Here is a 14,573-nt window from a genome sequence, read left to right on the forward strand (position 1 = left end):
CAGACACAAACCACTCTCCTCACACCTGACTGTCAAGGTCCTTCACATTAGTGCTGACATTCCTTTGGCCCATTAAACATAATTAGGATTTTCCCTGCAGAATCCTTGACATTTCACCTCGTCGCATCCAAACATTTTCCCGGTCTCCACTTGACTTGGGTGATAATCTATTCAGTTTTTTTCCCCCTCCCCGAAGAAGGCAAGCGGCGTCTGTTGACCGCGGGTGAACTCGGTGGCGAGAAACTTCTCCTCAAAGCGAGCGGGGAAACTAAGAGGTATAAGCGAGCATTTGTTTGAAACTGGCGTGTGCCCAGCTGCCTTCCTCCATCTCCCCTCAGGTTTCCCTTGGTGACCCTTTATAGTGTGCAAAGAGCGCGGCCCAAGTGTGTGCCGGTGCGTCTGCGTGTGTTTGTGTGTGTGTGCGGTCGTGAGTGTGCGAGTGTGTTTAGGAGGTGCTGTTTCCCACAGCCCTGATCTAATTCCGTGGTAACTCAATCTCCGTGTGAGCGCTTCCCGGCGAGTGTTCTCCCACCCGTCGACAGTCCCCCTCTCCCCGGCCGGCCGAGTGGCTGAGCGTGTCTGACAGTGGCCCGGCAGAGTCCCACCGCGGGCACCCCCCCACCCTTCGCCCACCCCCTCCTTGGCCTCCGTGCTACCCGCCCTCCCATCAGGATTGATTTACTATGTCAACCGTTGAGGCTGTCGGCAGCAGCGGCGCTCGCAGCCGTGCCTGCATCCTGTGTGCGTGTAATGCTGATATCTTATACCTGTCATTCAACAACTGCTAAAGTGTGTGTGCTGCTTGACCGACTCAATGAAGCCGCACGCACAAAAGGTGTGGGATTCTCATACGGATAGCCGTGAGCTACGGCGCATTATGCAAGAAAAAGCAAATGCCACCCATGCTGGTTGTAAATAGCTCGTCCCACAAAGGGAAATGTCTCCCAGACGGCTTCCATACAACAATGTTATCCTATGAAGCACAGTTTCCTGGCTGCCCCCTCTGGTTCCAGCCAGCACCCAGTCTCTATATTGGGCAGGGAAAAGACCAGGCTTGAGACCCGTTCCTACAGCGGGTCACCCCCACTCCCACCCCCACTTCTCATTCTTTACTTTCCTGCCTTTGTTGGCATCAGTTCTCATTGTGCTTTTTGGATAGGTAAGATGTGTTGACTTCCTTGTTTCTTTGTTTTCTTCACAAAATCGTGTTGGTTTTTTTCTTCTCCTCTCAGGACACCTTCTCATATTGTTCAAATGACACCGGGATCTCAACGTCGGGCGCCCATAACAAAGTTTTGAGTTACTCACACAACATAAACAATCAAACCAAACCATCCTATACTGATTTGGATGACCACTTGTACATTGGTTGGAATGTTTAAACCAAACAATGCTGGTGACCACAAGGAGGTGTTTGCGGGACTGAAAGAAAACAGGGCCGAGCTGAACCGTTTTCATTACTGGAAACGCAAACATCGGAAATCAGACTTCATAGTGGATGTTTTGGAAAAATGAGACATTGTTGTTTTCATGTAAACATTGAAAATAGCTGTGGATGAAAATTGTGTCCGCATCGGGCACCATAGCAGTTGGGCATGGATTCAAATGTTTTCAAAACGCAACGTCAATTCCCCAGGGGACACTTTTCCAGATAGAACAGCTTTAATTTCAACATCCACGACACCATTTTGCAGGCTGTATATGCAAACATTTGAAAATGGATCTCAAGGTGGAAGTTGTTGTGTACTGACTATGAAAAATAAGAAAACGCACATGTTCAATTGTGAGCAGATTGGCAACCAAAACCATTCCATTGTACCACAAAGCTGTTAAAGGGTTTGTGTTATTCAGAATGTAATGGTTGGCCACCCAGCCTCTCACAGGATTCAGTAATTGAATAAAAAAATGGGTCAATTCAGCTTTTTAGAAGATTGTCAATGGAAACCATAGCAAAGCAAGTGTTTGAAAAGTACACCATGATTGCTTCCATGTAACAAATGGAGACACGTGTTTCTTCAAAGGGGGAATTCCAGAAAACCCATGACAACTGATTGGAAGACAGCAATGCTAACCCACTATGCCGCCAACAAAAAAGGAGGAGAATGTGGGTTTACTTTTTACCGTGCAGTTCGCCACAAGAAATAGATATGCAGTAGCTAACAGGTTTAAGCTCTTTATTGTAGGCTATGACTGCTCGCACATCACGGAGAGAAGGCAAAAGCATAACATGGAAAAAGTTGGACGTGATACCCAGCATGTGGACAGGGTCTTTGCACTGGCGTGCCCACTTTAATGCACTTCATCGTCGCAGCAGGGAAAAACCCTATGACGATCAAGAGGGATCTATTCTAGCCATGGAGGCTTTTAGTGGGTATATTATCACGACTCAAACATGTATTTACAGCAGGAAAGAATAGGATGTAAATCCTTTGGAATTCTTTAAATTTCGGTAGAAGTAAAATATCTTCAGCTACATACCAAGAATAAATAGATTCTTTTGGAACAACAGAGGGCATGGAAGGAAAATGTCAGTAAAGCTCGAGACGACAACTTCTCCAAAAGGGAATCAGTCAGGTGTGATTCCACTTGGAGTCCAATGAAACGGACAAGAAAGGAGGTGTGGCATGAAGCTGCTCTGGCCACTAGAAACACATTGTCTCCTGTCAAAAAGCTTTGGCTTATGTTTACAATGCATAATTGAAAAAACTTCCAGGAAAAAAATACCATTTAGAACTGCGAACATGTTAAAAAGCTCAAAATAAAAGTTACAAAAGTACCTCTAAAAGTCATGATGTTCACTTGTCACCAATTACAAAAACTGTCTATAACACGTTTCAAAGTGGCGGCCCAGGGGCCAAATCTGGCCCGCCGCATCATTTTGTGTGGCCCGGGAAAGTAAATCATGAGTGCCGACTTTCTGTTTTAGGATCAAATTGAAATGAAGAGTATATATGCTTATAAAATTTCCTGATTTCCCCCCTTTTACATCAATAATTGTACATTTTTAATCATTTTTTATGTGTTTTTAGTTCAAAAATCCTTTTGTAAAATCTAAAAATATATTTTAAAAAAAGCTAAAATAAACATTGCTTTAGATCTATAAAAACTGAATATTCAGGTCTTTTAATCCAGTTCTTTTAATCCATTTATAAAAAGTCCATCTAAGTTTATCTGAAATGGTCCGGCCCACATGAAATCGAGTTGACGTTAACGCGGCCCGCGATCCAACCTGAGTCTGACACCCCTGGTCTATAACTAGAAAAAGTTTAGCACTGTTGTTGGTCTAATAATGACAGCAATAGAACTGAGCAGAATGCAGAATGGAGCAAAAAAAGAACCCCATAGGTTTAGAAAAGCATTATAGAAATCATGGGCACATGCGAACAACTCTCTTGACAAATCTACCATGGATAAAATGTTAAACAAAAATGGGGTTCATGGGACAACTGCAAGAAGGGAGCTGTTGCTGTCTGTCACTAAAGAGCGCTTTGATTTACACAGAACTCAAGCAAATTGTTCTGTGGACAGACGAAAACAAAGTCGAATTGTTTGTGTGACAGAATGAAAAATGGCGCAGCACACCAACATCACATCCTTATCCCAATTATCATGCTTCGTAGAGGAGGCCTTCTGTCTCTTTGTGTACCCTACGACTGACGGGCGACCAGTTGAGGATATAGTGCCGTATTTTCACGACTATACGGCGCATCGTATTTTTAGCCGCAGTGTCAATAACGAATGCGATTTCTGTATTTTACACACACAAAGGACGCAACGTTTTTATAGACGCAGTCAGGCATGGCAAAACATACACCAGCTTAAACATACACGCTACACCCACACGCTAAAACACGTTTTTAAAAAGGCAACAGAAGCAAAACTGAGTTTGGTTGTACTTTATTTAGCCATTTTACAAAGTACTCACGTCATCATCACCCACAAATCCATCAAAGTCCTAATTTTCTGAGTTGTATACGTTCGTCCAGGCAGCCACAATCCATTCGCAAATAGTAGCTAGCTAGTAGCTAGCGTAACTTTTTCCAATGCTGCTTTCCATGCTTTCTCAAACTGTGTTGATGTCGATGTATACAGGCCACAATCCATTCGCAAATAGTAGCTAGCATACATTTTCCAACGCTGCTTTCCATGCTTTGTCAAGCTGTGTTGATGTCGATGTATACAGGCCACAATTCATTGGGTGTATTGACAAAAGAACTACATATCCCAGCAGTCACTGCGCAGTACTTTTTCTACGGGGAAAATAGTAGAGTCGGAGGCTGCTTGCCGTAGTTGTGAGAGCCGTAGAGGATGGTGTACCCTATCGACTGATTTATTTTATTTTATCGTGATAACAATTTTAGTATTGGTCCATATATAAAGCGCACTGGATTATAAGGCGCCCTGTCTATTTTGGAGAAAATTTAAGACTTTTATGTGCGCCTTATAGTCGTGAAAATACGGTAGTCCGCTGGGATAGGCTCTAGCACCCCTCATAAGGATATGCTGTGTTGAAAATGAATGAATGTATGTAAATAAACAATTATAATATATTTTTACATTGGGAATGTGGAAATTCCCAATAATGCTAGTCACTTGCCCTATAAAGGATTTTCACCCATTATAGATTATTGTCATTAGCTTTTGCAGTATAGCCATAATTGATGTGAAAAGTCTTCTATGCCCGATGGATTTTTACTAAGTCGTAACCGCTCAAAAGTTGTTTTATTTTGCAGCACAATCGCGCACACTCCTTCAGTAGTCCATCACAATGACTGTCCCCATGGCGTTTACAAGCATGCTCCCCATTAACACTTAACTTAGCAAGTCCACAAAGAAGAGATGGCAGATCACAAGGCTGCTTTCCAAATAAGCGCAACAGGAGACAGCACGTGATGTCCCACCGCACAGAAAGCAGGACCATGGAGCCGGCTAGTTTTAAGGCCACACATTGTGTCGCTGCAGGAAAAACATTGTTTGCATGATAATAGACTTGTGCGTGTGTAGAGAACTTGGTGTGTGTGTCGGGGGGATATTGGAGCCTTAATTGAAATGTATCTTCAGATCACAATCCCCAGCAATGAGAACTATGAACCCCTCCTCTGTGTGAAATCGTTTTTAGAACAGCCCATGTGCGAAGGCCGGAAAAAATGAGTGATCCTCCATTTTACTTTTGGGCCAAATGGGACAGTTGATGATAAATGAGATAACAACTATTCACGATAGTAATCAGTATTTCATAGGGCAATAGAAAAAAAAACTGCCAACTGGTGAGTTACAAGTTGGTATGAAAACATTTCTTTGCGACCAGGCTCTCTTCCCAGTGGATTCTCAGTGCCAGCTGTCTGCATTGCAGTAAAGCACTGCTTTCCCAAGCTCCGATCCTGTGGGAAAATCTGTTGTGGCCAGTAATTGATTCCGCCCTGCCAGCCCCATTACTCTCTGCTGCAGTCAAACTGCTCGGGAGCTGCAGCAAACCCGTTAGCACAGCCTCCTTTTACTCCTTCTCTCTCTTCAGCCCAATTGCCCAAAGGCCCCCGACCTTCACTCCATTGTCATTTCTATTCTATTTGCTCTTATACAGGGGTGTCAGACTCGGGTTGGTTCGCGGGCCGCGTTAACGTCAACTCGATTTCATGTGGGCCGGACCATTTTAGATATAATATTTAGATTTTTTTAAAATAAATGGATTAAAATCCCTGAATATTCAGTTTTTTTATAGATCTAAAACAATGTTTATTTTAGCTTTTTTTTAAATATATTTTTAGATTTTACAAAATGATTTTTGAACTAAAAACACAGAAAAAATGATTAAAAAATTACAATTATTGATTTAAAAGGGGGAAAATCAAGAAATGTAATATACATCTATACTCTTCATTTTAATTTGATCCTAAAACAGAAAGTCGGCACTCATGATTTACTTTCCCGGGCCACACAAAATGATGCGGCGGGCCAGATTTGGCCCCCGGGCCGCCACTTTGACACATGTGCTCTTATCTGATGTCCATTATCCATTTGAGCAGAGGTCTCCAAACCGGTCCTCGAGGGCTGTGGTGGGTGCAGGTTTTTGTTCCAACCGATCCAACGCAAACAGTTTAACCAATGAGGTTTCTGCTAAAAAAAGAAGCACCTGACTAATTGCACTTTTAGGATACCAGATTGGTGGAAAGGTTTCTTCTTTCAAGCTGGAACGAAAACCCACACCCACTGCGGCCCTTTCTGGAATAGTTTGGGGACCACTGCATTTGAGTGTCTGCACATGATAATCACCTGTTCGCCATCCTTCTTCATTAATAACCTCAACATCATTCCAAGGGAGATTTGCTTAACAACAAGCCACTGGACATAACCAAAATAAAAATTAGAATGTCGAGCTCGTGCAAGGGCTTCACATCACAAAATGTAATAATGAAATAAAACTCTTCCATAAAACTTGTTACCTTGGCCACAAGAGTTCGAACCTGGAACAAATAATTTAGAAATTCATTTTTTCCATCCGAGCCAAATATAAAAGTAGACCAGGGTTTCATCATTTTTTTGAATTTTTTAAAGGCCATTTAAGATTTGGGTTTTCTCTGGTCAGCGAAAGTGAACGACGAGTGGAAGAAATCTTTCCGACAACAGTTGTCCCTCACTTTTGGATTGTCTTTTGTTAAAAATTAAACACATTTGAACGTTACACTTGTTCCATTGATTAGCACTCGCAGATGATTGCATCGGACAGGAAGGGTTAGACAACACTCGCCAGTACACCGAGGGGTGTCACCGAAATGCACGATCACTGTCATCAACTTGAGCACGCACTGATTACTCCACAGGGCGGTAATAAGGACAAACCCCCCCTATGAGTCCCCCGTATCCCACCATACACCCACCCTTTGAAAGTGAGTCATGAAATATTAAATGCAGTCATCTGCTCAGATGGCCGAGTTGCTTGTCACGGCCTAACACTTACCACATGTCTAAACAAAGGTAAGTGCCCCCGCTATTCAATTAATCTTCAATTAGGGGTTTTACTCTGTGCCTTCGCATCTGTGTTTTCTAGTCTGAGCTCAGCAGGTGGGGGTGTGGGGGCAGCATGTGTCTAAGGATTATAATGCTCCGGGAAGATAAAGGATGCTTTCTGGCGTATGTATTCACATGACAACTTGGCTGATTGACAAAAAAGCTTAGCCAGTTAAAAAAAAAAGAATCACCATGCTGTATTAAATGGGCTAGCAGGAAATAACGTTGCCATGCTAAGAGACTGAAACTGGCGTGATCTAGGGATTGTCATGAGTCTGACAGGCTTTATTATAACTAGCAGCTGAACTCTGTACTTTCCCATGTAGAGGTCACGAGGCCACCCTTTAAGCACTGTGGCGGTTGTTTTTCACACAAGAATTCCAGCCCACTGGTGGGGGATCTAAGAGCACATAAAAGAGAATCAGAGAGTTGTACAGTAAGTGCATCCTCTTAGAACCGCCCCATCCATCCCGCCCACTGCAATCTGCGCCCGGTGGCATTGCCCCTTGGGAAGGGGTCCTTGTGTCTCTCACTTTATTGACGGAACAAGAAGTTTCTCTGTGGAAAGCGGGAAAAAAAATCCCCTCCTCATCGCACCCACCCCTCACCCCCACCTTTACTCTACTCCTGCCCTGCAGTCGGTGTGCCTCGAACCAGCCGCCGGAGGCGGCGGGGAGCGTGGAAGGATAAAGGAAGAGATCAAAGCTGGGTGCATGAAAAAGCTCAAAGCGCACATGCAAGAGGCACCACTCTGACCTCTGTCAGTCTCACGCGCCTACCCACGCACACACGGCACCCACACGGGGTCCGTTCTCCCCTCATGTAGTGGTCATAAAAAGCAAGGAACTACACTACACTACTCAGATCGTATGAGCCTTTAAGCAGATGGCTTAGGTTGCTAGACTTGAAGGATTGTCCCCTGTTGGTGGAACTCTGGCTTTTCCCTTTCATGTCACTAATGTACTGTACCCAAACCCTTTATGGGGTCCTCATTTACCTCTTTGGGTACCATTGACGGGGAAAGACACCCAATACGTTTGGACTGGTGGAGGCTGGCAGTGAATGATAGCTAGTGATCATTGCCAGTTCTTCCAGGCAAAGTGGATTGGATGTCCAGAACTGTTAGTGGCACAGAAACATAAGTTTACCAATCAGTTTAAGTGAATTGAACGTACGTATATCGCTGTGTGGCAAGAAATGAATAAGAGACTATGACATTTAAAAACAACAAATTCTACTATGAAGTGTTATTGGGGACCATAACTAGAGTGCATTTCTGTTATTTTTTTTCATTCATTTTCTGAACCGCTTTATCCTCACTAGGGTTGCAGGGGGGGCCAGAGCCTATCCCAGCTGACTTCAGGAGACACCCTTAATCGGTGGCCATCTGATCGCAGGACACAAGGAGGAGACGGACAGCCATTCACTCTCACATTCATACCTAGGGGCAATTTAGAGTGTCCAATCAGTTTACTACGCATGTTTTTGAAATGTGGGAGGAAACTGGAGCACCCGAAGAAAACCCATGCAGGCCCAGGGAGAACATGCAAACTCCACACTGGTGGACCAACCTGGATTTGAACCCACGACACCAAAGCTGTGAGGCTGACGCACTAACCACTCAATCCGCCTGTCCGCCGCATTTCTGTTTGCATTTTATCATTATTTTTAGTAACATTTTATTAATTTATTTATTCATTCGTTTTCTCTATGACTTTATTAATTTATTTATTCATTCGTTTTCTCTATGACTTTTCTTATTTATTCATAAAAATGTAAAAACTAATATAAAATACGATAATGATTCATTATTAAAGAAATACAATTTTAAAAAACTATATTTATAACTACAATTCCATAACTACAATGTATGTGAACATCACGTTTGTGGACCAAATGTTAATATTGAGCCTTGTAAAAGGTTAATACTGAAACACAGGGGCGGGCTGCGAATTTCAATTCGACGCCTTCAGTGCTATGTATGCATCAATCCAACCCCCCAAAAATATTGTATGGCTATAAAACCTTTACTGCAGCTACAGCTGCGACACATTAAAAAAAGCATCAATACTAATCTCATACGATTGAAATATTATTTAGGAATATAGTCATAGTATTTTATTTACTAAAAATCAGTTTTATTTGTACACAAAATCCCTCCTCCTTTCTTTCCTCCTTATTTGGCTCTGGCTCGCTCACTCCGGTTTGGTGTCGCTAACTCGAAATCTGATTAGTTAAAGCAACAGTTTTATCGACGCTTGTTTTATGCAGCAGAGCCTGCAGAACTGATTGTGAAGGCCTCAAAGCAGATTTCTGACCCTGGCAACAAATGGCTGAAATGTGATTGGTTAGATGCTTAAATATGAAAACACACATCTAGAAGCAGCGCAACCAGGGGAAAAGCAATGAAAGGAAGCTGACAGACAATTTGGAATTATTTAATAAGTATTCATGGACAAAACATAATTAACATCAGTCTTGTGATTCAGATATTTTTTTAGGCCAGCAGAGAAGGCCTTGCAGGCCCTGACTGTCCACCATTGCTGAAACATGAGTTGAGCTAAAAACTTTGAATTTGACCTGAAGTGCATTACTGAACACTAACTAGAATATCAAAGAAGATAAATAAAAATATACTATCTTCTTTAGCAAAAAAGAATCAATTACACTCAGAAGAAGATACATACAAATAAAGGGTTGTATATATGAGAATGGATCTCACGTTGAACCACGACAGTCCACTTGCATTAAGGGCTCACGGCTGAGTGACCAACTGGATCCATCAGATGGTGCTAGACCCACAAGAGTGGCGTCGATTTTTGCATGCACATCGTAATAGGTCATTCTAACAATAGGTTGTTTAGCATGGGTGGAGGTATGCGCTCAACTGAGTACAGTTGAAAGTGACTGTGGAGAGATGACTCAGTACTTTATGACGGAAATAAGCATTCTAATCAGCACTTGCCACGCGAGTAATTCATGCACAAAAAATGTTGGTCCTGGTAACCTGCAATGTAAGATCAAGATGGTAAAACTTTTCCTGGTTACCTGAAAAGCTAGAAAAACAATGATAATAATAATGACTAGCCTTTTCCAGTATGCCCGGCCCATCAAAAGTAGATTTGTTCATTGAGGCGTCAACTTTTTCAGGGCTATTTCTGTGCAAGACAAATATTCAAGTTAGTGATCAGCACTATTGCCATCCTTGTACCTGTTGGCGTGTAAAAGAGGCAGTTTAAATCTAGGAGAAGGCGAGGGCAACTTTTCAATTCCCCTTTGGCCTGGGTGATCCTCTCTACATTATTCATGAGTCCTCAGGTTGGACCCTGGGAACAAGCTGAGCGAGGCCTTGTGTCAATACGAAACGCTGGCCGCCACAATGGGCTCGGCCTGCAACTACACTGTTGACAGACACCGACACAAAAGAGCTGAAAGGGGTCCCCCTCCGTTCTCACACACACTAAAGAATGAGTCAGTGTGCTGCCGCTCAGAGCGCTGTTTGTACAGTACATACAGCTTTTGTCCGTAGCCTCTGTTCTGCCATCAATGGGGCTTGAAGTGTTGATGAAAACTCGTAGGAAGGGACTTCTCTGCGACTGCCAGACAGTGTTCATGTTCATTGGGAGGCATCTGTAAGTATGCAGATGAAGAACTCCATCCACATTCCGTCACATCGGCCAAGCCCAGTCGCTATGATTATGACGTAAGTCACATGTGTCAAAGTGGCGGCCTGGGGGCCAAATCTGGCCCGCCGCATCACTTTGTGTGGCCCGGGAAAGTAAATCATGAGTACCGACTTTCCGTTTTAGGATCAAATTAAAATGAAGAGTATAGATGCATATTAAATTTCCTGATTTTCCCCCTTTTAAATCAATAATTGTAATTTTTTAATCATTTTTTTCTGTATTTTTAGTTCAAAAATCATTTTGTAAAATCTAAAAATATATTAAAAAAAAGCTAAAATAAACATTGTTTTAGATCTATAAAAAAACTGAATATTCAGGGCTTTTAATCCAGTTCTTTTAATCCATTTATAAAAAGTCTATCTAAGTTTATCTAAAATGGTCCGGCCCACATAAAATTGAGTTGACGTTAACGCGGCCCGCGAACCAACCGGAGTCTGACACCCTTGACGTAAGTAGTGGCTGTCAGTTGACAGAAATTGACATTTCCTGCTTTACAAGACCACAAAATGTAATATTGAAGTATGTGGGCGCAATTTCCATGATACCTCTAATTGACACTATTCTTAGACGTGACGACCACCTCAAGTTTGACTGAACAAATCAATTCCCTAAAGTGCTTGAAAAGGTGTGTTGCATCACTTCAAAAGATAGAAACTGTACCCATGTCAACTATTAAAAATTTCTCATTCACTTTGCCTTTAATTCCATTTTTTTCTGGAGCTAATCCCAGTTGCCTTCGGACACAAGGCGGGGCACAACCTGAATTGGTGGCCACCCAATCGCAGGGCACAAGGAGACAAACAACCATTCACACTCACACTCATACCAAGGGGCAATTTAGAGTGTCCAACCAGCCTACCATGCATGTCTTTGGAATGTGGGAGGAAACCGGAGTACCTGGAGAAAACCCACGCAGTAGAACATCCAACCTTCACACAGGTGGGCCGACCTGGATTTGAACCCAGGACCCCCACTGTGAGGCCGATGCGCTAACCACTCATCCGGCCACCAGCATGTGTTGTTCCATATTTAAATTTATTTAAAATTTAAATTTATAAATATTTAAACATATTAATGACAATACAGCTCCACAGCAACAGCTAGTATGATTTGAAATACGACATAATCAGGATATGATGATGGATAATGATTAAAAATCTCGAGTTCCGACCCCAAAAAAAAGATGAAATATGTTTTAAATTGGCCTAAACATGGCAGTACAATAAACATTAAATAATGGCTATGTACTCAATCTACTGCAACATGAGAACATTTAAAAAATCGCATTATAATAAGAGGCAATGTGATCATGTGATAAGGAGTTTTGTGAAATGGGTCACATTAAATTTTAACCAAAAAAGCGCAAGCGAGAACACAATCACACCATCTTTTTTTAGTGTTTTTTTATCTGCACTTCTTGCTTTTGCAATGGACTGACACACGTTTTCCTATCGCCACCCAGTGGAAAAATTGAGCACTCACAGAAAGAGAAGCTGAAAGAAACATAAACTTATTTTAATTTTATTTCTTATTTACCTAAAATAATACAACTTTCGCACGAAAGGATGTAGCATTGTCTCAAGTCACTACCTCTTGAGAAACATTTGGAATGTGATAATGATGGATGAGCATTAAAAAAAGGCAACTGTTTGAATGTTTGCGGTAGGAGTGGCATTGAGTCAGCCAAGAGTAATGTGGGAAAAAAGGCATGCAAAGATGCACCAAAGGAGTGATTTGAAAGCTTATTAAGTCAAGGGTAAGTACTATAATATTTAATGACTATGAACTTTCATTTGCAGTATAGTGTCATCTCAATATACTACGATTTTCTCCCATCAAAATGTTTGACTATTTGTAACTTTCTCCAAATAAAGCATTTTGAATTATCAGAATTTTCATTTAAAGTGAGAGAGTAAAGCTTTTCAGCATTTCATTATTTTATTTATTAGTATTTTCTAAAACAAAACTTGCCGTTTCCATTACACATACAGTACCTAACATACCCATATTGAAAAAATAGATATAAAAAACACAAAAAAATGACAGTTGGCAAGTAGGTTTATAGAATTAACATTTCATAACCATAAAAAATGTTTTTTTAGTGCTAAATCAAACTGAATGCATTTGTCAATCAAAAGAATTCCAAACAGAGGAAGGCTTTGTCCTCTTTAGGCCCACGCACCAGAATTTAATTTTAAGACAAGCCCCTTAATCCCATTGTCCACATGGCAACGGCAACGCCTGCTCCGGATTGGCCGGCTTCGCATCAACCACAGGCTCACGGGACTTCAAAAATGACATTTTCTCAGTGTGTCAATCTGTCCTCTGTCCTATCTACATCCTACACAGAAAGGGAGTGCTGCATTCTGCATTTCGGACTCACAAAGTCAACTACAAACATCGCCATGGTAGAGCAATTTGTTGGAACCTGGAAACTGACTGCCAGTGACAACTTTGATGAATACATGAAGGCTCTTGGTAAGGATAAACTATGCATTAATATTGTTGTGAAGAGGTGCTAATTGAAGCCATTTATTTTTTTATGGAATGGAGGTGTTGGCTTTGCCACACGCCAAATGGGCAATGTGGTTAAACCCAACCTTGTGTTCAGCGTGGATGATGCAGGCCTCGTCACAATGAGGTCTGAGAGCACTTTCAAGACTAAAGAAATAAAGTTCAAACTCAACGAGGAGTTCGATGAGTCCACGGCAGATGACCGACAGGCCAAGGTTTGTTAAAAAAACAATAATAAATAAATGGGCGAGTCCTTTTGCAAGTATTGAAAGAGAATGTGGTCTGCAGACCATTATTACGTTGGAGAATGGCAAACTGGTGCAGAAGCAAGCATGGGATGGAAAGTCTACCACACTAGAAAGAGAAATTCAGGATGGCAAGCTAACAGCTGTAAGTTGTTTTTTGTTTTAAAGTGTGCAACCTTTTTTAATGCTTAAATATGTAATTCTCTGCAGAAATGCATCATGGGTGATGTTGTTGCACTGAGGACCTACGAGAGGGAAGCTTAAATCTTGACAAATGTGATGTATGATAAAGGACAAAAAAATTGCAATAAAATTGGAGTTGTAACTCTTAAGTCTTTGTTTCATTCAGAGGTCATGTGTACTCATTTCTAAATTTTGCATACATGGTAAAAGGTTACTGCGCTTCTGTGCAAAAATGTAGTTGATTGGTGAAATTGCTTCAATTAGGTGCAAATAATTGACTAGATCAGATGTATCAGCAAATGTCATGTCAACCATATGAATTGTCTAAAACTTGGTATTTATGGAATGGCGCTTAATTGGAATTTGGGGTTGAACAACCAACTTAATTACCCTAATGCAGTGTTTCCCAACCTTTTTGAGCTGTGGCACACTTTGCGTTGCATGAATCTCAAAGGACACCCATTTTGAAAATCTTTTTAAAGCCATGACTTCTATATTAACAATAGTCATTCTCAAAGTTTATCAGCAGGAATCACAAAGCGCCAATGATTCCTAATGTCACCAAAAGCTGGTGTCTGTGGATTCTGAACAACTTCCAATTCGAGTGATGCAAAAACAAGTAATGTAATATTATGACTTTTCTCCAAATATTGCGCTAAAAATTGGGCTCACACTGATTATACGTTGGCGAAGGTTGTTGCCCTAGAAACCAACCAACTTCTGGTTGGAGAAAAAAATAAGCAACAAAATGACTCGTAATTTGAATCTTGTAATTGTGTAATCTGTTTGTGTATTGATCTTAACCTTGTAATAATTCATTTTAGTCTGTTATATTCAATTTTCTCTTATTACACTGATTTCTTGCAATTTCCACGGCACACCTGACCATTGCTCACGGCACAATGGTTGGGAAATAATCCCCTAGTAGTTTACCGAAAGA

General features: G+C 41.5%; 1 protein-coding gene across 1 annotated transcript; it reads left to right on the forward strand.

The window, feature by feature from the left end:
- The first annotated feature begins 12,998 nt into the window (after positions 1-12,998).
- On the forward strand, positions 12,999-13,782 carry fabp4b (fatty acid binding protein 4b). Its single transcript, XM_077599447.1, has 4 exons — positions 12,999-13,169; positions 13,245-13,420; positions 13,494-13,595; positions 13,661-13,782. Exons 1-4 carry the CDS (start codon positions 13,097-13,099, stop codon positions 13,712-13,714), a joined length of 405 nt encoding a protein of 134 aa, XP_077455573.1. The 5' UTR covers positions 12,999-13,096; the 3' UTR covers positions 13,715-13,782.
- Positions 13,783-14,573: the final 791 nt, after the last annotated feature.

Source organism: Stigmatopora argus, chromosome 4 (genome assembly GCF_051989625.1).
Source record: "Stigmatopora argus isolate UIUO_Sarg chromosome 4, RoL_Sarg_1.0, whole genome shotgun sequence".
Taxonomy (NCBI): Eukaryota; Metazoa; Chordata; class Actinopteri; order Syngnathiformes; family Syngnathidae; genus Stigmatopora; species Stigmatopora argus.